The sequence below is a fragment of the Phyllostomus hastatus genome, unplaced genomic scaffold, assembly GCF_019186645.2.
Source record: "Phyllostomus hastatus isolate PE091 unplaced genomic scaffold, TTU_PhHast_1.1 phas_scaffold_78, whole genome shotgun sequence".
Classification (NCBI taxonomy): Eukaryota; Metazoa; Chordata; class Mammalia; order Chiroptera; family Phyllostomidae; genus Phyllostomus; species Phyllostomus hastatus.
The window spans coordinates 34,622,331-34,647,891 of NW_025334041.1; the positions used below are offsets into that span (position 1 = coordinate 34,622,331).

At 39.2% G+C, this 25,561-nt stretch overlaps 1 protein-coding gene across 16 annotated transcripts in view; it reads right to left on the reverse strand.

The window, feature by feature from the left end:
- The window catches only part of ADAM22 (ADAM metallopeptidase domain 22), a 225,794-nt gene that overhangs the window by 189,424 nt on the left and 10,809 nt on the right, over positions 1 to 25,561 (reverse strand). For all 16 annotated transcript variants that reach the window (XM_045826929.1, XM_045826916.1, XM_045826915.1 and 13 more), the window contains exon 3: positions 2,288 to 2,364. In XM_045826929.1, the coding sequence (XP_045682885.1) occupies positions 2,288 to 2,364 (77 nt within the window). The remainder of the gene's footprint in view (positions 1 to 2,287; positions 2,365 to 25,561) is intronic.

A 25,561-nucleotide genomic window follows, 5' to 3' on the forward strand; every position in this document is an offset into this window, starting at 1 on the left:
GTTACAGGGTGCAGCCAAGAGGGGGGACCCCAAATAGGCATTCGAAATGGGGTCCAGAACTCAAGGTGTCCAGGAGATTTTAAGGTGTCTTCACCCCTTCCCCCACAGGTATGAGTTGGGGGAAGGGGCACACAGAGCAAGAACATGCAGGGCAGCTTTGCAGCTAATCCATGGCATGATCATTTAACATACCTATAGCCTTTGGCTGGTCACTTAGATATGCTAAATAGCTATGGCCATGCTCTAGGCAAGGGGGATGGAAAGGGACCTCCCCCCCAAGGTGGGACTGGGGGGCAGGTCCCCCGAGTTACAGCGCCTGCGTGGGAGCTCGGAGAAGACTGGCTCCATGACATGGTGTCACACCTGCCCAGACCCACGATGGCGACCAGAAAAGCTGGAGAAGACAGCAGATTGAGGGCAAGTGTGCCCGAGTGTAGGAGTAGTCGGAAATGGGGCTGCAGAGGAAGATTGGCGCAGGGATTTAAACCCAGACACGGCAGCCATTGAGGAGAGAACCACGCGGCCTTGACAGAGCGGGGACTCCTGCAGCCCTGAGAGGGAGAACCATGCGGCTTTGGCAGAGTGGGGACTCCCGTGGCCCTGGGAGAGAGGACCACGTGCCTGTGCCAGAGTGGGGACCCCCACAGCTTTAGAAGGGGGAACCACCACCTGGTTTTAGCAGAGATCCCGGCAACTCAGCTGAGGGTGCCGGGAACCCAGGGAGATCTCCCAGTCGAGATGGAGTACTAACTAAGAACCAGAGGACTGCCTGAGCCATGGACTTCTATTTCCTTTCCTGAGATACAGTACTCTGGACTGGGCAAAGAGGAAGGAAGGAAGGACTGTGTCTGTTTGTGGGTGTTTTAAGGGACTTTAGGATTTTTGATAGACATTAGGTCACTACTTTAAGTTTGTATAGCATTAAATAAACATTTCTTTTCCTTTTCACGAATCTCTGGCATTGAGAGATGTCTTTCCTCTGGCGGCGGACATGACAGACCTGGGGGCTTTTTTTAAAATAACAGTATATCGTCCCAGGCCCCCCTTGTTTGTTCTGTAACAATACTAGTAAAATTATTAAACAAACCCCTTGAACATGGACCAAAATGACTGGCCTAGCTCAGTAATCAAATAGTTCACATGTGCCCATCCCCAGAAGTGTCCAAACCAGCACAGTCCAGCAGAACTTCCTGCAATGGCGGAAATGTCCTGCCTTGTCCAGGAAGAAAACCATGAGCTACACACAGCTACTGAGCATTGGAAATGTGGCTAATGCAACTGAAAAACAGAATTTCCAATTTTATTTAAATGAATTAATTTATATGTAACATCCACAAGAGGCCAGACATCACAGCTCTAAGTCCTGCCTCAAATATCCTTTTTTCAGTCTTCCATTTACCTGGTTCCCCAGTGTAGACAACCTGGGCTTCAGTTCTCATTCTAGGTCTGCATGCTGTCCTTTTGGCCTCAAATGTTCCTCCTGAGCTGTTACACAGCTGTGTTTAGCAAAGCTATTGGTCACTGCTGTTCAGCTCAGAAACACTGGCTGGCAGAGCACCGGCCTCTTTCCACTTGCCCAGGATAAAAAGTGGGATGCAAATGCTTTTTTTACAAAAGTGAACAGGCAACTAAAAGTTCTGCAAGACTTATTAGATACTAGATTTACCCAAAGGGAAGAGCTTAAATCCAGTGATTTATCAAAAACCACTTCCCAACCTAAAATTCTGTTTTCCAAACCTGAAATTCTAGATAGACAAATGACAGTTTCCAAAATTATATGGTACTTATAGAATAATCCCAGTACCCCAAACCTCACAGAAATCAACTCCCAAATCAAAGCATCCAATGGCATTATTAGGAATAACACATCTGGCAGCCAGTCCTCTGAATCATTGAGCAAAAGGGTAACTTTCCCTTTTGTGCTATTTTTAAGAAAGATATTTTAATACCAAAAGTATTATTTCACAATTCATTATCATTCATAGTAACTTAGATCACATATTCTTATGCAAAATATTGAAATAAGTCTTGCCCTTCATATTACATTCTTAAAACTGTTACAGCTTTTCAATTTCAAATGGTATCCATTTCCTGTTGTTTGCCAGACTTTATAACTTACAATAGATATAAAAGATATTATATTAATAGATAAAGTAGTTTTAAATGTAGTTAACTGATACAGGAAGATGAAGCAAAATGTAGTAGGAAAGCAGAACTTTGTAGAAGGCTAAGAAAGTGGATTCAATGTGTTTTTGGATGAAAGTGAGGCAGCTCAACAAAGACTTACTGGTTTAGCACGACATCGAGAATAAATGATGTTCCAAAGGCATCAAGCTGGAAGCTGGCCTGGTCAACATGAGTCAACTGCAATATCAAAAAGATAAAAGGTATTTACTGTTCAGCCATAGCAATCAGACTACAAGCAAGTCTATGTTCAATTAAAAAAGGTTCAGCCCTGGCTGGTATGGCTTGGTGGATTGAGTGCTGGCTTGTGAACCAAAGGGTCACTGGTTTGATTCTCAGTCAGGGCACATGCCTGGGTTGTGGGCCAGGTCCCCAGTGAGAGCAAGTGAGAGGCAACCACGCATTGATGTTTCTCTCCCTCCTTTCCCCTCTGTCTAAAAATAAATAAAATTTTAAAAAATATTTTTTTAAGTTTAGAAAGCATTCACCAATCTGAGATACCACCTAACCATGGAGGGCAAGTGCCCTACCTTTCTGGTTTATTTCAAGTAGCTAACCATTTCATTTTCGAGAACACTGAACTTCATTTATTTTATTCTATATTAAATGACTGGCTCCTTTAAAATTGAAAAAGAAACAGAGCAAAATATATTCAAGAGCAAAATAGTGCAGTGAATATGGTCTAAAAAAACTTTTCATTCTGTCACAAATACATACTTCAAAAATATGTCAGTTCTAATTTACCAAACATAATTTCACAGAGCCTTCCATAGCCTCCCAAGAGCAAAACTGAACCTCTGCCCATCTACTGCAAATATCACCTATCAAAATTTTCTCAGAAAAAAATCACTATTTTCTATGTCATTCTTGCAACTCCCAGAGAAAAATCACAAGGGACTCTAAATTAAAAAATATATAGTGTTACCAATTACATTATATTAACATACTGAATAATCACATTAATTGACAGAAAAACAGGAGGAAGCAAAACTGTTCATTCTGCTTGACTCCCCAAATACTAAGAATACCTGTATCTAAGTAGCAGGACTATGAATTATTTTTTTAACTATTTATTTTCTTCTTTTTAGATTTTATTTATTTATTTTTAGAGAAGGGGAGAGAGGGAGAAAAAAGGGAGAGAAACATCAGTGTGTGGCTGCCTCCTGAGCACCCCCTACTGGGGCCCTGGCCTGCAAGCCAGGCATGTGCCCTGACTAGGAATCAAACCAGTGACCCTTTGTTTGGCAGGCCAGTGCTCAATCCACTGAGCCACACCAGCCAGGGCTGAATTTTTGTTTATGTGTTTCTATAGTATCCAAAATTTCTGAAATAAACATGTACAATTCCTACAGCAAGAAAAAACAAACACTATTTTAGAGATAAAAACCATCTGAGCAACTGAATTTATGTAGCATGTGAAGCAGATGGTGTTGCTTCTCGGAGAACCAGAGCATCTTAGGAAGGAGAACCAGAGCATCTTAGGAAGGAATATCCCAGGAGTCTGGGGCATAAAGGGCACCTGAACATCCCTGGAATTTTCACACACATTGGGCTTATGATATAAGGTGAAAGGAGAACACTTAAATTAATAACAATAAAGCTTTTTGGAAAGAAAGGATAACATTTCTGTTTTAAAGTATTTAAAAGCTATGGGGGTAGGACAATGCAGTAGCTCAACTACAAACATATTCCAATCTTCATGAAACCCCAAGGATGAAGAACCACCTGGTACCTCTCAGCCTCATTAATTTCATTAACCAAACTCTTCATTCTTCCCAATAATAACCAGCTATCACAAAACTCTCACTTCTTTTTTATTTTTACGATTGTTCTTGGAGCTACATCTTACTTTTCACTTCCATATATGCCGCAGATCATATCTTCCCTGATCACTCCAAAACTGACTTCTTACCAAACGTAAGCCACAGATTTTCTACTGTGTCAAATACGAACCTCCACTCCCTGCATATCAAGATCTTGCACAATCACCTCCCTGACCCCAGACATAATGGCACCCAAGTCCCCCAACGACCCACCCATACCACATTCACACTCAGTTGCTTTTCTGTCTTTAATTCAACAAGCTATGTACATGCCAACTCTTTCTGTGGCTTTCACTCATCACTTCTGCTGAGCACTTTTCTGAATCAGGCCCTTAGGCAGTGATCTTCACTATTTCCCAGAAATGGCCCTATCCATCCTTCAAGACTTAGGTCAAATTCCTCCTTGTGTTCGTCTGCCAAGGGCTACCATAACCACAGACAAGGTGGCTTACACAACAGAAATTTACTTTCTCAGAGTTCTGGAGGCTGGAGGTCCAAGATCAAAGTGTTGGCAGATTTGGTTTGTCCTAATGCCTCCCTCCTTGGCTTGCAGATAGCTACCTTCCCACTGTGTCCTCATGTGACCCTTTGTCTCTGCAGGTGGACAGCAGACACATCTCTCTCTATCTACCTCTCTGTCTCTAACTCCATCTCTATCTCTGCCATCTCTATCTCTAACTCTCTCCCTCTTTTCTTATAGGGACATCAGGCATATTGGATTAGGGCCCACACTTATGATGTCATTTACCCTTAATTACCTCTTTAAAGGCCCTATCTCCAAATTCAGTCACATTGGGGGTTAAGTCTTCAGCATGTATATTTTGGAGGAGACACAGTTCAGCCCACACACTCCTCTTCCACAAAGTCACCCCAACCTCGCCCAGCCTCCTTTTCTACTCCTCCTTGATAGTGAGCAGTTTAAAATCAGGGCCTCAGTACTGACTTGCATCAGGTACTCAATAAGTATTTCCTAACTGACCAATTCATTTGAGTGTCTGTTTTACCAATCACCTGGATACATAAATGAACAACAATTGAACAGCTATAAACAACCTACTTATAGAAGGCAGTCCTCCCATCAGGGTTGTTCTTAATGCCAATGTGAATGTTTTTCCTTTTGTCTGAGAGCTCTCTGAGTTTCCTAAAATGCTAACTATCCTGTTTTGGGAACAGACTGAGGTAAGCTCTGCTTACCAGAATTGATGTCACAACAGATAACGAACCTCCCTCTCCTTCACTCCGTCTATGCATTTATGATGCTGAACAGGGCAGAGGCCATGTCTTGTTCATCACAGTGTTGTGACGTTACCATTCTTTTTTAGCAAGATATTTACTGTTTGCATTAATTCTGTCTAACTCATGTTTTCTTTTTCCAGGAGTTTCATTTTATATCTTGTATTTCATTTTATTGATCTCACCCATGTCCCAAGGAGAAATCCACTACTAAAACTAAAAAAAAATCTACTGACAGCATGTGTAACTGCTGTTTGGTAAAAAAAAAAAAAGTTTGCATTATTGATAGTAAGAGGAGTATATTAACGTAGTTTAAATGTAAGCAAGGCTTCCTTAGACGGCATACAGACTGATTCATTTGACAAACATCTTCTGAAAGTCTGCCGAATTCTGAGGACCACTTAGATTCGGCAGACAAGGTGGTGGAGAAGACTAACCATGTTTCTGCTCTGGTGAGGTTCACTATCAAGTGCACAGGGACACAAAGTGACAATAAAATGACAGAAAATAAACAACTAAATAAAAAATAAATTTAAGAAAATTAATACACTATTCTCAGATTTAATAAGAGAAGGTCAACAGGTGGCCAGGGTAGGTGGGATTCTAGGTGCCCCAGAAGCTTCTCTGAGGAGGTGACATGTCACTGATCACCTGAATGACCAGATGAGATCCGTGGCAGACAGTATAATGGCCCAGAGATACCCACACCCTAATTCCCAGGACCTAGGAACAATTATGTGGCAAAAGGAATTTAGTAGATGTGATTAATTTAAGGGCACTGAGATGAGGAGATTAAACTGGATTATACAGGATTATCCAGGTGGGCTCCATCCAACCAGAAAGGCCCTTGTAAAGCCAGAGTCTCATGAAGGGTCCAGTCAGAGAAGATGTGATGATGGAAACAGACATCAGAATGAGCGGAAGAAAAAGTCAGTCGCAGGCTAAGGAATGCTGCAAGCCTCTAGAAACTGGAAAAAGCAAAAAACAGGTCTCCCCTAAAGCCTCCAGAAGGAGCACAGCCCTGCCAAGACTTTCATTTTAGTCTTGAAGACCCATTTTGAGCTTTTGATCTCCAGAACTTTAAGAAAATTATTTTTTGTCATTTTATGACATTGTTTGCAGTAATGTCTTTGAACAGCAATGAAAAACTAATGCGCCATTTCTTGAACATTTGAAAAAGCAGCTCCATAAAGACTTGATTTGACCAGTGTTCACTTTCCTCTGTGGCTTGGTTCTAACCAAGGCATTCGCAGACACCATAGAGGCACAAGGACCACACATAAGACTTCCCAGCCAAACCAAACTTATGGTGGTGACCACTAAAATAAATGTCAGCTCATAAACAGTTTCCTCCTATTACGTGTGTTCTACCACTCAGGAACCTAATGCACCTTCCCCATATGTCTAATTTAACAAGGATGCCAAACAAAAGAAAGGCATTTACTACTTTAGGTTTTCTGACAGAAATAATAAATTAAGTAGAATTCATGCAGTATTAATGATCCAGCTTACAACTCGATACCGTTGAAGTGAGCCAGGATGACTCTTGGGAGGTTGCCCTTAGACCTCACCTTTTTAGTTTAAAGGAAAAGAAAATGAATGTTTGAGAAGACAGAACTAGTGTAATATTAGGATTTTAATTGGAGTGCAGGGTCAGGGAGGGTGCCTAACATATATTGCTAAAGAAAAAAATTCTAATATTTATTCACTTGAACTTGAAGATTAAAAGCTAAATGGCTCTCAGAGATATTTGAAAAATATAATTTTACAGAAATGCATTACACAGATATGATTTGTGATTTTTAAAACTATTAATCGAACACTTGAGTTTCATATTATAATACTGAGGAATCCCTAGAACTCACATAACACAACATCCTTATTTTACAAATAAAGAAACTCAGGCCAGGCTAGTGTGGGCAAATGCCCTTCCAAGGTCATACTTGGAAACAGAGCAGGGTTATCACCTCCCGGCCAGCCTTTTCCATCATGCTTCAACCTTGCTTTCCATTCTGCAGCTAGAGGTGCCTGCAGGTTTTACTGGGTTCCGTTTTAGAGTCATGAAAAGAAAATTAAACATGAAAAACAATGTTTACAACTCTGTCTTCATCATGCAAATCAATAATGTTATCACATCTGATACACATTCTAAGGTGAATTTCATTACAACCTTAGAAATTAAGAATTACGGTTTAAGATATATGCAGAAATTTGTCTTTAAAGGAAAAAATATATAAGTATAGTAAAGCGTGTGTGTATTTCTGTGTTTTAAGGACTGAGACAAGCAGTGAGGTTGATATTTATAAAAGCTGTGAAACAAAAGATTGAGGGAGAAAAATGCAAAAATATAAAATAACCAGATGGCAAGCAAACTAATAAATCAATGTATTTACATAAGGACACTTTTAATTTCAAATTTCAAAAATGAATCATAGAATTTTAGGACCAAAAGAACCTGATGAGATCTCCAGATTTAGGCCTGTTTATTATTCATGGGCAATAGCTGAAATTTAAATGTGAAGTTAATATTAATATAACCCCCTGCTCCTTATGTATTTTGTTTCTTGGCAGCCTTTTTCTCCCCATGTCTCCTAGAGCCAATGAACGGGCCCAAAAGAACAAACACAAATTAACTTTTCAAGACTGCCTTATTCATAACCATTTGTTAAAGCAAAGTTGACACTAAACTTTCATGGTAGAATCAGAAGTTTGACACAAGGAGAAAGACAAGGTAATTTGGTATTTAATTAAGCCCAACTTGAATAATGAATCAACGAATACCAGTGGGTGGGAGTATTGTCAGTCAAATTGTATTGTGTGCAACATGATAACTGCGAAAATAATGAATAGTATTAAAAAGAAGTTTTTAAAGCAAGTAACAGAACATTTAGCTATTTTGTATCCTAAATACTTCTGTGCCATGTGATCGCTTAAACTAAGTTTTTTTTTTTAATACAAGTGTTATTCCTGGTGTCTAATACCTTGAGTTCAATTAAAAAAAAAACAATATATCAATAATCACTCATATATATTATTAGCCTCTTCTTCTACGTCAGAAAAAGACCAATTAAAAAATCACCATAACCTCACTATAATTACTCCACTGCCTCATGTGAACTTCTGATAAAAGAGCTCACAGAGACTGATACCACAGTTCTATTAACATTAAAATTGCTCATTCTAGAATTTGAGTGGCCACATCAGCAAGATAGTTTCCCCCAGGCTAGGTGGTTAAGATATAGAACTAACTTTATGAAGCAGAGTTGTATTACAATGGCATTTGTTAACAGAGGGTTCTATCCAGTAGTTCTACTTAATATATAATTAGCATGACATATGTAAGAAAATTGGTGAGTCCTACCCTTAGATCTGTATCTAACACTTTGTTAAATACCTCTCCGCTTTGCATCTGCTCAACTCAATCACGCCTATAGTTTTCATAAACTGTATCATACATTGCATTAGTTTACACATTATCTTTAACCAACCTAGTCATAAAATCCAACTTTCTGCATTTAGTATCATAGGATCTAAACTGCCTGGCAGCAGGACATTTTTCAACAAAATGAAATGAAACAAAACAAAAAGCACAGCCTTTAAAGTCAGACAGAGCTGGGTCTGAATTCTGGATCTTCCAATTATTAATAGAACAAATTAGGGCAAAAATATCTCTAACTGAAAATTTTCAACTCTAAAAGAGCAAAAATAACAATACACAGTTTGCAGATTTACTGTGATAACTAAAGTACAAGTTGCAGTCCATTCAACCTTTGTGGAGTGCAGACCGTACCTCAGAGGAAATATATATAGCAGGGCCTGGGGATATACAGAAGAATTAACCATCATGGTCCCTGCATCCAGGAAACCCACAGTCAAAAAGGGGAGCTACTAAACAAATCACAGGGTATTTAAAAGTCCAGTAACAGATACATGTACAAAATACAACAGCAGCTTTCTGACTACAGGGTGACAGAGAGCTGCAAGGGTGCTGCTCAGACGACAAAGCAGGAAGAAACATCCAGGCAGAAGGACCAACAAAGAAAGGCACAAAAGTGGGAAACGTCCGGCACATTCAGGGAACTGTGGGACAAGCTGTGTTCCTGAGGCAAGAAACTCGAGGCATCCACTGTTGGAAAACAGGCTGGAACTGCAGATGCCAAACAGGTTCTAAATCAGTAGTTCCCAATGCTTGCTGCACGTCAGACACTCGGGAAGCTTGTTAAGAAAAAACAATGCTTGGGCCCCAAACTCAAAGATTTTGATTTATTTAGTCTGGGGTAAACACTGACCATTGGTATTTTTTAAAGAGCTACCCATGTGATTCTGGTGATGGCCAAGGGTTGAGAACCACTATTATAAAACAATGTAAGAAATGTACTCGTTATCCTGAAAATAACAGGAAATGGATGTAAAGAGCTTTGATATAAGAGATGTTCGGTCAACAAGAGCTCCCTTCCCTTATCTTCATAATTTATGACAAAATAAGTTTAACTCTGAAAACTGATATCTACTTACTAAAGTCCTACATATTTCCTGCAAATCTATGTTCTTCAACAATTTACTGCCTGAGTTTTGTTACTGAATTCCGTAAAATGAAAAAAGTTTTAAAAATTTTTTTAAGGAGCGGAAGGGTAAGAGAAAGCCAAAAAGGAAGAAAAAGGAATTCCACGTGGTGGCTTCCCAGATAAACGAAATGAGGGCCTACAGGTTTCCAGAACCATCTCTACAAACACTTTACCACACTGCTTCACACACAGCACTCTCAACACACTCTTTTTCTAAGTAAGAAAAGGAGCCAATAGCTTCAACCTCCTACAATATTTTTTGAAGAGCTACCGACATGAGTCTCACATGTAACCACCCATGGAATTATCTTCTAGTTGGCTTTACTCTCTAATTCAAAAGCCAGCTCTTGATGTTGACTTTATTTAATATAAAAAAAATCTTGCAATTGATATCAACATAATGTAAACATGTTCAACTTATGTGAACATACCCTTGTTTAAGGAAGTATTACACGAGTACAGAGATTATGTCATGTAAATCTCAGTACCCAGGAACCTGTAGGTGAAGTCATATGTACCCCCAAAACTGGCTTTCCTTAGAAAAGATGAGCTCTTGCGAGGCACTCCCTGAGTTCGCCCCACTGAGTTGCCAGGTCTGATGGCACTGAAAGACCTTGTCCCTCCCTGGTCGCTGAGGGCTCCTCTTCCCGGTGGCCCCTGCTCCCAAAGCTGGAGGCAGAAAGACTTGCGGACACTGGCACCAGCTCCGATTTCCTCATCTCCATTCAGGAAGTCAGGCAGCCTCATTACCTATTTATGCTGCAGCTATCTTCTGATAAATCAGTCCCTCCATCATCCTAGCCATTAACCTCCCATTACTAGGCCTTCAATTTAAGGCCTGAACAAGAAAATGCTTACTCACATAATCCTGAAAGTCAAAGCCTTTAAGATCTTTAGTAGCCTGAGAACAATACAATATGTAGTCATATTGAGCTGTAATTAAATCTGAATGCAAAGAACCCCAACATTTGGATGCAACAAAATCAGCAGACACGATCCCTCAGATGAATCAGCCTTGGGAAACTGATATTCATCTTTAATGCTTAGGAGAAAGCATTAGGGGAAAGATGAGACCGTTTCCTGGCCCCACTATTGACTTGATATATGATTTAGAGTGAAGTTACTAAAACTTACTACGTGCCTCATCTTGTTATTCCCCAAACGTAAACTGAAAATCATATTAATTATAAAACGCTATGAGAAAAGCATTTTAAAATGGCTTATGGTCAAAAGAATATATAAAGTCTTGTTGCAAAGAATAATGGAACTACTGAAAGCTAAATATAGCATAGGTGAAAAGAGTAGAGGAGGGAAAAGGAGTAAGCAGTTTAGATTTTATATTCTCAAATGAGTAACTAGTCATCTCAGCTCTAAATCAGATAATTTTAAAAGCAGACCTAGAAATAAAGGTTGCCTCTGCCAGCTGGGTCACAATCTCTCCTGGAGGCAACATCAAAAACAGGCCATGACCAAAGAATAAAAATAAGAACTGTGAGTTCTTCACATCAAGATTCGCTTCACCCGGTTCCGTTATGTCAATGGATTTTTGTTTGCTTGCTTCATTTCATCTCCCTTATATAGATGTTAGGGACATCTGACAGTTAAGGCTCACTGCCACTGAAGGGACTGCTCCAAGTGTTTGAAGAAAAAAAGAAATCAGAAATAACACTGAATAAAAAAAAAAACTCCCACAATGAACAGTTGGCACACAAGATTCTATAGAATTGTCTTTGAGAAACAAATTTACATAGGGTAAAAAGGCTTTTTCTCTCCTAGAACTAAAGACTAAAACTACATGATTCTAGATTTTCTGCTCACTCATGTATAACACCTGTACATATACACATACATAATATACACACTCTAAATTCTTAAAGAATCAGATTTGTTCTTTACTATCTCAGCTGCCCAAAAGTTTTCCAAGAACATAGTCAAGGAAAAATCTAAGTAAAATATTGAAAGAGCAAAGGTCTTCCTTAAAAGAAAGGGAAAAAGATAGTAAGTCTCTACCATCAACAATATTCAAAAGATGTTTTTTCATCTCCAACTTGACAGTCTCCCAAAGGCATTATTTATTGGGATACAAAATGAGAGAATTCCAGAGCTGCAGAAATATTTTCTTGTTGTTGTTGTTGTTGTTGTTGTTATTTCCCAAGTAGCTAAAATAAAAATTGGTAGAAAGAACAAACTAGTTATCTTAATTACCACAATGATGAAGGGAAGAACGAAGTAGAAATGTGTATCATAAAGAGAGAACAGATTACCAGCCATCTCTGAGGAAACCATGTCTCATAACCATGGAATCTTTCAATACATCTGTAGGTTAGAACACAGCAAGAATCTGCTCCAGAGGTTCCATATGATAGGAGTCTGCCCTGGCCGGGTTGCACAGTTGGTTGGAGCACCATCTAGTGCACCAGAGAGCTTCCTGTCGATTCCCTGTCATGGCACGTACCTAGGTTGTGGGTCTGATCCCCTGCCAGGGTGCATATGGGAGGCAACTCATCAATGTCTCTTTCTCTCTCTCTTTCTTTCTCTTTCTCTCTCTCTCTCTCTCCCACTCCCCTCCCCTACCTTCTTTGTTTCTAAAATCAATAATCATATCCTCAGGTTAGGATTAATAATACACATATGACATGAATCTACTCCCAAAATTCTTAAACTGATGGACTCCCACATACTACCAGATGGTGTCTCCAGGTTTCTTTGAAGCCTTTTGAAGGATTACCCTTAAATTACGGGAAAACTCAAAGAATCCATTCATGACATGTTTGTGAAAAAAATGCAAATGCTCACTAAGAAAATTGTGTTATATGTGCTGCACTACATATATCTGGTGGATAGTCTTTCTGGGATACTGACTTTAAAAACATCTGAATCTAAAGAAATTAAACGATTTTCAAACAGCTTAGGTAAAATAAGAAGTAGCCAAGTAATGAAATTGTTCTATTGGATAAAAGTGAACTGCAGAATCAGCTCAGACAGGTCTTATCCTGTTTCTAACCAGATACTGAGCTGTTTTTCAAAGACACCAGAACAAAACCACAGGTCAGGCAGTCTTAGCATGTTCAGAGAAGAAATTTTTGACCACGAGGAACACTCAGAATCACAGCCTCCCCGCAACAGAATCAAAGACGTGAGACTTGACCAGACTCGACCATCACCAGAATCCTTTCAGAAATGAAGGGTCCGTTGTCCAGGAAGATCTGGGGCCGAAGCCCCGTACCACACCTCCCCATAAATGGTCAAATTCCAAAGCCCTCTAACTGAAACCAGCCCAGCCAGCACCTCCACACCCGCCCATCCTTCCCTCACCCCAGAATTCCACCCTAAGCCCTCCACTGGGGAGACAGATCTGAGCCTTGCCTCCTTTCTCCTTGCTAGTCAGCCTCACAATAAATTCTTTTCTCAAAAGCCAATGTAATAATATTGGCTTCTATGGGCATTGGGCAGTGAGCAAGAATAATGAGAGAAACTCTAGGAGTTACTTTTACTTATATCTCTATTATTTATTGGCGCTAGTCACTATTAGCTCCTGCAGTAAATAGACCAGCCCGTCACTTAATCCTTACCACTAAACACTTTCCCTATTAGAGGGAAATGCCTTTTAAAAATACATTGACCACAAATAATATCTGAAAGCAGGAACTTCTACGAGATACTATTATTAGGAGAGACAGAAAACTCAACAAATCAAGTCACATTATCCATTGTACATCCAGTAAGTAAAGGGGTGTCTGCACAAGTGTGTACACAGGATGGCACAGAAAGCTTGTAGCCAACTGTACCCTGGAAAGTAACTGCTCTAGAAACAAGCTAACATTGTAGTGCCAGCAATTCCAAATCTGAAAAGTCTGACTAGAAGGAATAACTGCAGCTGGAAAAGAGGGAGACAGGACACAGGTCATCACTGAAGTGTCTTCTAGACCTGGGACAAGCTAACAGTCTAGTGAGGTAAAGTCCGAATCAAATGGAGACTGCCCCTTAGCTGTGAAATATATCTTCATCCAAGAAAAACCCATTATTTGGGAGATTTCTAAGTATTCTTATGATTGTGTCTGAATATAAAGAGAAAATAAAATCCCTGGTCTTACTACTGTTTTCTTCACTGACATGAGCTCAGTTCTTGGTAGAAACAAATTCGTGTAAAAGGCTGATGGAAAGAATAAGCAAATAGAATCACACAGAGCTCTGGCCTCCTTAGTGCAGGGTGGTGGGGCTTGGGAGCCGCCAACTAAATTAGAGCCATTCATCCCTCCCTCTGCTTCAACTGGGCTTTAACAAAGGAGCACGCACATGGGAGCACTAAACTGTTTTCAGTGTTCCATGTATGACCCAGGCCTGTATGCTGTTAATGCGTTTTGATGCAAAGCTGAATAAACCAAACTCTCTAGGCGTTGCCTCCCCTGGGGTCAAATCAGAGATTTTAATGAGGTCTCCCTGCATTGCACGTGCTGGCTTACAGAAAGGATTCCTGAAAGACATCCATATTCTCTTTCATAAAGGAAAAGGGCTGGGCACAGTCATTCTTTCTGTCCATTTTGGTAATTTTCCACTTCTCGTTGCTCTGAAGCAAATGAATACTTTGAAGTAACATAGACTTCACTTTTCAATTAAATGATACCCTGGGAGAATTTATTCACTTCTGAGAAGTGTGTAGGTAGTTGCTCTGAACTACCCCCACCGAGTTTCTGGGAAGCTGCCTCCTGGCAAGGACTCCTGACTAAAACATTCCCTGGATCAGCATCCTCAGCAAACTGCCACCAAGCCGTCCTCTTTGTCCTCTCTGGCCTTCCCTGCATGCTCTACCATCTACACTACACTACCACGTCCTGAACCCTACCATATACACAGGACTCCATGAGAACCACAGCTGGCTCTGAGAAAGACACAGTATTGCCCACCTATAGTTACCGTCTGGAAAGACATGTAACCACTATACAAGGCAGTACTATAATCCAGTACAAACTGTTTTGTCCTATAGAGTTTCCTCCCTGCTTCAAAAATGTGAGCAATTACTTATTAAAAGCTGCAGAGGGTAGTGGCTAAGGCTCCAGATTCTAGAGCCAAATTTCCCGTTTCATGTTCTTCCACCGTCCTTTCCCAAAATGAACAATCTTGGACAAGTTTAGCTATTTGGTAAATGAAACAACAGTAGCAGCTTCTGAAGATTGCTGGGAAGACTGAATACATGTAAAGCATGCTATTTCTCATTGTACCACATGAGCAGCAAGAGTCTGAGCACGTGGTAATAGAATACTGAGTTACACCCAGGGGTTGAATTGTTCCTGCTTGCCCATTTTCACTTCCAGAGGAGGATCTCTCTGTTGCTCTCCCTCACTGAGGTCCATATCTTACAACCACACCACCCTCCACTCTCGACTCTGCACCAAGTGCCTCCGTATCCCCAACACTGAGTGCCTTGCTTGGCACGAAGTATGTGCTCACTTAAAAATGGAAAACAAATCTGACAACTGTTATTTTGCAGTAATATGAACAAAAGTTACTTTTCAAATTGTAATTATCCAAAAACTGGAAAGAATTCTCAGGGATATAACCATAATAAAGTTAGCTTTCTTTGTTAGGTCTCTAGTACTTATAAGCACTCTTTGTTATGTAGAGTATAATTGTCATCAGCATATGCATTTCACAGATTCTCCTTAAAAATTTTTAACTTGTGCTCCTGTGCTCACTGTATTCAACCATTTGTCAGTGAGTTTGGCAGTCATCTGGCTACATGACTTGAAATATGCAATATCTGTAGGTCAGAGGGAAAAGTTTGGAACTTTGAGCTTAAGGAACCACAATGAGTTACGTGTTTCGTTTCCCACCTAAGAGGAAACAAACATCTGGTCAAAACCATTTTGAAAAAAATGATTGTTGAGCCTATTTAATAAGCTCTTGAGACAGTTCATCAACCCCTACTTGAAGTCTGTCCTAATGCTGAATCATCTTATTTTCCCTCTTAAGTAGCTAACAAAACTTTCTTAATGCAATTTAGGCCTATTTCCCCCATTTGTGAAATAGCATATGTTGAAAGATGACTTGGAGGTATGCCCCTCATCTGTAGGCACAATAGAAACTATTTGCTACTTTGTAAGCTTCCTGGCAGGCTGGCATTAAAATTATCTACTACCCAAATAGGATAAAACATCCTGCAAACCAAGTGATCCATAGCCCTGCGTGTACTAAACATAAAATAAAAGTACATTTAAGTGCATGGCAGCAATTCTGTCTTGCAAAGAAGAATCCAAATGCACTATATCACAAGGAGTTGGGGGATGGATTACATTCAACCACCACAGTGAAAGTGTGTATGGTCTTCTTCAATGAGATAATGCAGCCCTTTGAGAATACAGAATGAAACTGAAAATACCGGCAGTAGGAATAATTCCAAATATTCCCCTCGTGCAGTTTTTGGTGAGACAGTCTGTCACCCACCTTTTTTGGAGTAGTAGCCTTGTTACACATGCTCGATAAACAAGCTAGCATTGGGATCAAGGTGCTGGGCTGTTCTAGCATCCTGGAATGCTTCTCCCCAGAAATCTGCCTGGTTCTTCACTCCCTACTTCTCTCAAGGCTTTTCCCAATGTCTCTCTTCTGTGAGGCCTCATGAATGACTCTATTAAATACATTCTATGCTCCCCACATCCCCCTTTTACTCCCAATGACCAATTGCCATGCTGTATTTTCCCTTTCTTTCCATAGTACTTACTACCTTCCAATACGCTGTTATTACACTATGTTTTTGTCTATCTACTAGAACATAAGCCCCATGAAGAAGAAATTTGGGAGATTTTTAGTCCCTTATATATCCCAAGAGCCCAGGAGAGCGCCTGACACACAGTAGTAGGCCCTCAATAAATATTTTTAGAGCGAACTTTTGAATGTCGGTTCACACATCAAATCACAGGAAATAATCTCTCTCTCTCTCTCTCTCTCTCTCTCACACACACACACACACACACACACACACACACACACACACGGTTAGTGTCACCCAAAACAGTCATCGGGCCTTCATTGGGAAAACTTTAATTGCAGAACTGGTAAGTTTAACCTTCATCAGAAAAGGTACAAGAATCAAAGTCTTCAAAAAAAAAAAAAATCAAAGTCTATTAAACATTTGCAATCTTTTCCATTCCCTCATTATTCAAAGATAGCATGACAAAAAAGAAAAATCAAGAACCTCCAGTTCTAGTGAAAACACGCTGCAGAGCACAGGAGCTATAAAAAGACATGATTAATTGCTTGAACATAACTAAAATACCCAACAGCAAAGGGCCAGAAGGTGCAGAGACGAGCATAGCTGTTTCTCTTGCCAAGTGAATGCGAGACTTACACTGACCCAGTGGCCCTATGGGAGCAGGACGCTCTGCGAAGACTCCATACAGACACACCACCCATACCCCAGCAACAATAATATCTGTTCTTGGAGCTCCTCTCGTCCTCCACACTTTCTCCAGTGAGCATATGATACTGAAATAAAAGCATACGGACGTCTCCTAAGCTAATTATTTCTCGAGAAACAGAAATAACACAAACAATTAACTTGGGAATAACAGATTTTGGAAAGACTGTTGAAAACTGTTGGAGATTCAGGAACACATGGTTGATTGATTAAGTGTTGAAATATTTATTAAATATGGGAATCCAATGCAAGAAAATGGAAGTTCTTCCATTGAACTTCAGGCTACATCTGAATGCTGGGCCCAGAGTTGTCTCAGCAAGAAAGTGGGCAAATGAACTTATAATTACACCTAGTTTACAATGGCAGCAAAAACAACAGAATGGTAAAAAAGGAAGAGTAAAACAGAAGGGAAAAAAACAACAATTAAGAATGACTGGAAGTTTTATTAAAAGCTATATTAAAAGCCACTGAATTGCATACTTTAAGTGTGAATTTTTTGGTACATAAACCATACTTCAATAAAGCTGTTATTTTAAAAACTACTTAAAATCAACATTGTTGTAATAAATGCATTTCAAATGCAAGGCGGTCTTAGTTGTCACCGAGGAGGGAAAGGTTTAGTTATAACGACTGCTGCCATCTATAAAATGTGGGGAGGCTTTTCTTCCTCAAATGTCTGTTCCTTTAGAATTTTACATTTTGAAGTAGTTCAGATAAAACATGTTTATAAAAAAAACTAAAGTTAAGATATTAAAATAGAGCATCTTATCCTTTAATCCAGTTAAAAATATACACTCTAAACTTAGCCTAGTTTGGGAACTTTGAGGTCAATCTTCTATCTAGCTGCCTCTTAACCTCCTGGTGACCTGCTCTCCTTTCCATTCCTCACCTCCCTGCTGGGAACAGCCCCATGCTGAACACAGACTGGGGAGGTTTTAGCTCACACAGAGATGTTTCCCACCCCAAAGCAAAGGAGCTGCAGGGTTACTCATTCCATTAAAAAAAAAATCCCACCTAATACCTGAACTATGTGGGGGTAAAAAAGAAAGAATAACCTGGTTTGCTAGATTCCTGGAAAGACTAAAGTGAAAACAAAGTTGGAACTCAGAATTAGCACAGGGTCCAAGTTTTTCTACCGCCTGGAACATTTGATATGAATCACAGCTCTTGTCAAATCAGAGAAATCCAGTGATTTGTGTACAGACGAAATTATACACCAGTTTCATACCAAGAAATGATAATTATGGAAGCTAAAAAAAACCCAGCTAACCCTTGTTGTTTGGCATGTATAACTTGCATGCCAAATGCTCAGCTATAAGCTTTATGCATGTCATCTCTCCTTCAATCCTCACAACAATGTCTAAACTGGGTATTATTTGTATTGCTATTTTATTGCTATAAAAACTCAGGATCAGAGAAGTTAAGTGTGTGTCAAGTTCTCACAGCTGGTTAGGAGCCAAGGTGGGCTTTGAATCCATGAAGTCTCATTCCAGGTATTCTAACTCTTAATCATTATCCTATAACACTTTTTTAAAAGAAGAATACTACATCAGAGGTTTGTTTTACTAAAAATAAAGATGTATAAATATTATAAAACTAGTTCCTTCTCCAGTAATAAAGTAATACACAAACACAAAAACAATCATGAAGGAAAGGGTTGATACAGATGATATCAAAAACATCTTTTAAGCCCTGGCTGGCATAGCTCAGTGGATTGAGCGCAGGCTACGAACCAAAGCATCACAGGTTCAATTCCCAGTCAGGACACATGACGGGGTTGCAGGCCACGGCCCGCAGCAACCACACATTGATGTTTCGCTCTCTCTCTCTCCCCCTCCCTTCCCTCCCTAAAAATAAATAAAATCTTTAAAAAAATCTTAAAAAAAAACATTTTTAATCTTCCACAACAAACAATACCAGGAGAATGAACACATAAGCCACAAAAATTGTTAAAGTATTTGCAACAGAGGTAACTAATAATAGAATAGAATCCATAATATATTTAAAACACTTATAAATCAATAAGAAAAAGACAAATATCCCACTAGGAAAATGGGGAAAGTATGTATGTGTTTAAGTCATTTAAAGGGAAATATAATCATCAAAGGTGCTGTATCTCATTAGTCATCAGAGAAATGGAAAGTAAAATAATTAAACACCATTTTACCCATAATATTGTTAGAGATTTAAAAGTCCTATGATTCTAAATGATGATAAAGACGGGGATACACAGAAATCCTCATGCACTACTGGTAGAATGTAAATTGGCATTTCACTTCTAAATATATGCCCCACAGAAAGACACCCATGTATATATCAATAGCATATACTATAACAGTAAATATTAAAAAATAATCTATAAATTCCATTACAGGGAAAATAAATAAAAGGTAGGTTTATGAAATGGAAAACCAGACAGCAATAAAAAAGGATGAATTCAATTCTTTTACCTGTATCAACATAAAAGATTGAAAATCAAATTTTAAGCCCTGGCTGGCGTAGCTCAGTGGATTGAGCGCGGGCTGTGAACCAAAGTGTCGCAGGTTCGATTCCCAGTCAGGGTACATGCCTGGGTTGCAGGCGATGACCCGCAGTAACCGCACACTGATGTTTCTCTCTCTCTCTTTCTCCCTCCCTTCCCTCTCTAAAAATAAATAAATAAAATCGTGGAAAAAATCAAATTTTAGAAGTGGCAAAAGTATCTATATGATACCAAATATGTGTATTTTAAAAACACACAAAGTAGTTAAATTATTTATGGAAATATTTATGTAGGAAAGTATGAAGACAAAGGCAGGAAAGGTGACACCAATTGCAAGGTAATTCCCTCTAGGAAGGGAGGAGAAATGAAAGGAAGGAAGAGTAGCAACTAAATCTATTATTTTGCATCTTTAAAAGAAAACAGGACTACCAAATTTTGTTGACTCTGGATGGTGAGTACAAGAGTGTTTATCATATTATTCTACCTTTTTGCATGTTTAAACCATTTCAAAACATAAACATTTTACAACTGTGAAAATAAAAGTTGTCCTAAAAAAATTCTCACAAGCACCTTCATATGGTTGATTTCATTGATGTCTCGTAACAGGTAGGGGATGAATTAACACAACCATAGAGCTATCTCTAGTACTGTTGCCAGGAAAAGCACAGGAAACAAAAATTAATGGCTGGTAGCTTCCAGCAGGCCCCCGTCGACTCAACCCTCTAAAGCCTTTTCCCAGAGCTGCCCAAAGGAGAAGCTGCTTCACAGTACTAAGGCTCACCTGTCAGGAATCCTGTAAGACAATTTTTAAAACCCTAGGTCAGATCATGACCCATTATACGGGACTCAGAAATCACTTTAGTGTATGTACCATGGCCAGGAGTTTTAGAACGAGACAAAGAACAGAGTACAGTGAAAAGTATACTGCTGCATGTATTAAAAACAAAAGTACTGTTTCGCAACAACCTGCTTTGATCTTTCATGCCTACATAAAAACTTTTACACAAATATTTATAAGAGCATTATGCATAATTCCCCAAAAGTGAAAAAGTAAAACAAATACCCATCAAACTGAATGGATAAATAATGAGGTATCATTCAGCAATAAAAAGGAATGAGGTAATAATGCATGCTACAACATAAGTAAACCATGAAAACATTATGCTACATGAAAAAAGCCAGTCACAGAACAGCACACAGTGTAAGATTCCATGAATATAAAGTGTCTAGAATAGGCAAATCCATGGGGACAAAAGTAGGTCAGTGGTAGCCTAGGGGTGGGTTTGGGGGTAGGCAGTACTAGAGAGAGCTGGGAGAATGTGTATGAGGCTTCTTTTTGCGGTGATGGAAATGTTTTAAAATTGTGGTGGTGCTGATAGCACCACTGTTTGAATATACTAATGAACTCTGAATTGTATACTCTTGTTAAGTAGATAAATTCTACGATATGTACATTATAGTTCAATAAAGTTCTTACAAAAACTAATTATATATATAATTAAAATATGAATTACTTTGTTCCTGAGATTATACTAGGTCAGCTGGAGTCATTTCTGTGAACCAGCTACTGGAGCTTAACATTTTGATGGAAGCTCCTCCCCGCCACAAGCGCTTATTTTCTTTTCTGATCTTAAGCGTGCATTCAGATCCTTTATTCACATGGAGATACATATATGCTTGAAAACAGCTCAGAGGGCCATCCTCCCCTGCAGTGTCTACTTACTCTAAAGGGACCATTCTCCAGTGCTGTTCTTTCTGATTTCAATCAGATGTGCAACCTTTTAGGGGCATGGAGATTTCATGGACTAACAGTACTATATGGGTAGTATCTACCATCTAACAAACAAACAGTGTAAATCATTTATATTAATGTGTTAGTCCCTAGAAGAGAGGTAAAAATTGGGGGGAAAATAAAACAATTATTAGACAAGAATGCATCTGGAATTTATCTATAAAAATAAAAATTAAAAAGAGGGTGTTATCCTCAGTTCAAGGCTACAGTTAAAGGGGAAAAAAGTCCCAAGAACAAATACCAAGGGACCTCCTTGGCTGAATATGTCATTTGAGTTCAGATCCATCAAAAATACTGTATGTCACTGTCCCAGAAGACATACATCACTATCTTAAAGAAAATACAGCTCCAGGCAGCAAATGGCAAAATCTGGTGAACAAAGTCACACACAAAGGTTAAACAGCTTAGACTTATTTTTGTTGGGAGAGACAAGGCTGTAAACTGCCATGAATGATTCTGTCACAGTGATTAAGGCAGCCAGGAGATGGCAAGGCGGCTCTACATGGTAGAATGACGGTGTGCCAATCACTGTCTGAATTCCCACTGCTTTCTCCAGTGTTCCCTCTCTTCATCATCACAGCCCTGCCTCTCCTGATAAACCCCAACTCAAACCTGAAGCAAGAGGGACAGCTATTTCCATCCAGAGGCTCATAGGGATGGGAATCTCACAGGACATGTGCTATTATATCCAGGCGACTGTGCTGGGCCAACAAGAATACATGTAGGGGCACAGTAAGAAAGGGGTCAGAGATGAGGCACAAATGTGGAAGGAGGCTCGCCCTCCTCTTGAACCCACCTAACAAAAGCCTTTAATAATCCAGAGGAAAGAAGTACTGTGACTGTTAGAAACACATCAAAAATATATAACATCAGTAACATAAATGGTCACAGAGCTTTTTTCTGCATCTTCGAGACAGAAAATTGAAACAGAGGCAGACCATAAATATTTGCTGAGCATCAACTGTGCGTGAGCACAGGGCTAAACACTAAACAAATGATGGTGAATACAAATGACAGTTCCAACCTGGGATTCGAGTCTAACTCTTGGGGACACCTTCTATTAATACACCCAAGTCATCCGTGCTTTAAACACATATAAGCAGAGACAATTTTATGACAAGCCTATGAGGCAATTTTACTTTCAGTATACCTGTAAAAGTGCCTCATCATTTCTTAATACTGAGTGTGAATCCTGCAGTGATATGGCAATGGTTCATTCTGAGACTTTTTGAGAAGTGATATGCTCAGCAAGTTCGAAGGGTGAACTGAGAGTATAACTCAGTGTTTAAATCTAGGGGGTTATGAGCGATGAGAACAAGGAAAATGACTTTGGAAAGGTGATTACTCCAGCAGTGAAGAGCAGAAGGGACACTTGAATCTGTACCCAAAGAGGAGAATGAATAGAGATAATTTAAAGGGAACAAAAGAAACAAAAAGGAAAAAGAAGAAACACACACACATATAAACAGGCTTACAGGTAAGCAGTAAAGTGCAAAACTTGTTGAATTATTACACATTCTCCAAATCCCAAAATAACCCAGCAACATGCAGCAGGGATGATCCCCAACAGTGAATGTAAATAACCTTTCAGAGACTTGTTTTTTACTGCCAGTGCTAAGGGAAAAAAAGGCACTTGACAGAAATAGAGTGGGGTCATAAGGAAACTGAACAGAACAGGGTTAAGCTCACAGGAAAATGACAAAAGAAGCAACTGGGTCCTGGCCAGGTAGCTGAGTTGGATGATACACCAAAGTTGTGGGTTGGATCCCCAGTGAGGGCTCATACAAGAATCAACCAATCAATGCACGAGTAAGTGGAACAACAAATCTCTCTCTCTCACTCTTTCTCTTACTCTCTCTCTAAAATCAATAAAAATTTAAAAATTAGAAAAAATTGGTTAATTTATGAATGGTACTTTTCCTTCATTAAATATGAGAGAACACTGTCTGTACAAGATCATTAAGAACCCTAAGAACATCATGTTAAACTTACCTCAGAAATTAAACTAAATGAGAATTCTTAGTATCTCAGCACCAATATTCTTCTCCCATTTTTATCCTAGAGGGTCCTGAGAAGCAACAAAAATTGCTATACAGCACGGTCTGAAATACCCTTATCCAGCAGAAATAGCTTCACCTTTGGTGACATTGAAAACCTCTTGAATTTCCCCCACTGTCTTACCAATCAATATCTGTCCAAGTTTAAAGGTACTTTCATGAAGAAGTAAGTTTGAAAAAAAAGCCATGTAGGATGAAAGTTTTGATTCAGGACTGTGAATCTGCTCTCACATTTTGTGCTTTTGTGCAGCTGACTTAGCTATAATAAACAGTACATGCATAATCTTGACGGCTACGTATATCCGCTGAGATCCACGGATGGATGGGCTCGTGGCCAGACCCCTGACAGTATACTCCAAGGACATTAAAAATCTACTAGGGAATTTGTGGAAATATGCAGAATCAGATTCTGTGAAGTGGCAGCTCTTTCTGCAGCACCTTGCTCTCTAGTCCAAGGGAAGAAAACCCACTGGAGAAAAGCTTAAACTATGGCCAGTACTAGCAAATTGTGTGTATGAACCTGACCCCAATATCCTGACCTCACTAGTGAAGGAAATGAAGGCAAGTTACTGAAAAGACAAACTGAATAAATAAATAAATTAATTAATTGATAACCAACTAATTGGCAAGGTTAGAGACATGAGGCCAGTGCCAAGGAGCATAAGTGATCTAAGAAAACTGTCAGCCCACAGACAACAGCATGGTGATCACCAGAGGGAAAGCTGGGAGGGAGTAGAGGGTAAAGGAGGGCAAATGGTGTCAGAGACTTTGGATGGTGAACACACAATACAATATACAGGTGACATAAAACCGTACACTTGAAACCTATATAATTTTATTAACTGTCACCCAAGAGATTCAATATAAATTAAAAGGAAAAAGAAAAACTGTCAACCAGTTCTGCCTTGGGCAGAAAACTTTAAAAACACTTGCAAAACACAAGCTCTTGAGGCCTGTCTGGGAAAGCATCATAGATTTTCCATCTTCAAAAACTTATCTAATGTCCTTTACTTGGGACAAAAAAAAATGCAACAAAAGGGCAACTACTGCTAAGTGCTAAAAATCTCCTGGTGCAAAATTAATTTTTAAAAAGGAGAAGAAAAATGTTGATTTACCCTTGCTGGTAAGTATGATTCTGAAAATTTTCTTCATTATAAACAACAAATAGATCATAGAGCAAGGATGGGGAGTGGGGAGGGTAAGAAATTAAGTTCTTTATTCTCTCTCCAGTTATAACTGCTGAAATTTCTGGATTATTTTACACAATTTTTAAAATTTTATTTCCAAAATGAAGTTATATATAATAGTCTGTGCTGGAGAAAACAGACTTATATTTCAAAACCAACTCAAATGATGATATTAAAAGTAAAAAACACCTAAAAGTCTAAAATCAGTTTTTATATATGAAGTATTTATATTTATATTTTTTAATTTTTAATTTTAATTTTAATTTTATTTTTCAATTACAGTATACATTCAGTATTACTTTGTATTAGCTTCAGGTTTGCAGTAGAGTGGTTAGGCAATCATATATTTTACAAAGTGGTCCTCCCCATATTTCAAGTACCCACCTGGAACCATACAGAGTTATTACAATGTTATTGACTATATTTCCTTTGCTATAATTGACATCCCTGTGACTATTCTGTAACTACCAATTTATACTTCTTAATCCCTTCACCTGTTTCACCCAGGCCCCAACCACCCACACTCTGACAACCAGAAGTATTTCTATTTTTAAAAAAGAAGCAGGACTTCTGGCCAAGATGGAGGCATAGGTGGACGCACGTACCTCCATGCACAAGCAAAATAGGGACAACAACAATTTAGAAACTGAATAACACCCAGAAATGACAGAAGATTGATCTGAATGGAAGTCAGACAACCAAGAAGTTGAAATAGACCCGAGCATCCAGGCCGGTAGGAGGGGCAGAGATAAGCAGCCAGGCTCGGGTACCGGCATGGAGGGCAGAGAGAGCTGGGACCGGGCGTGTAAGGCATCCAGGGCACACGA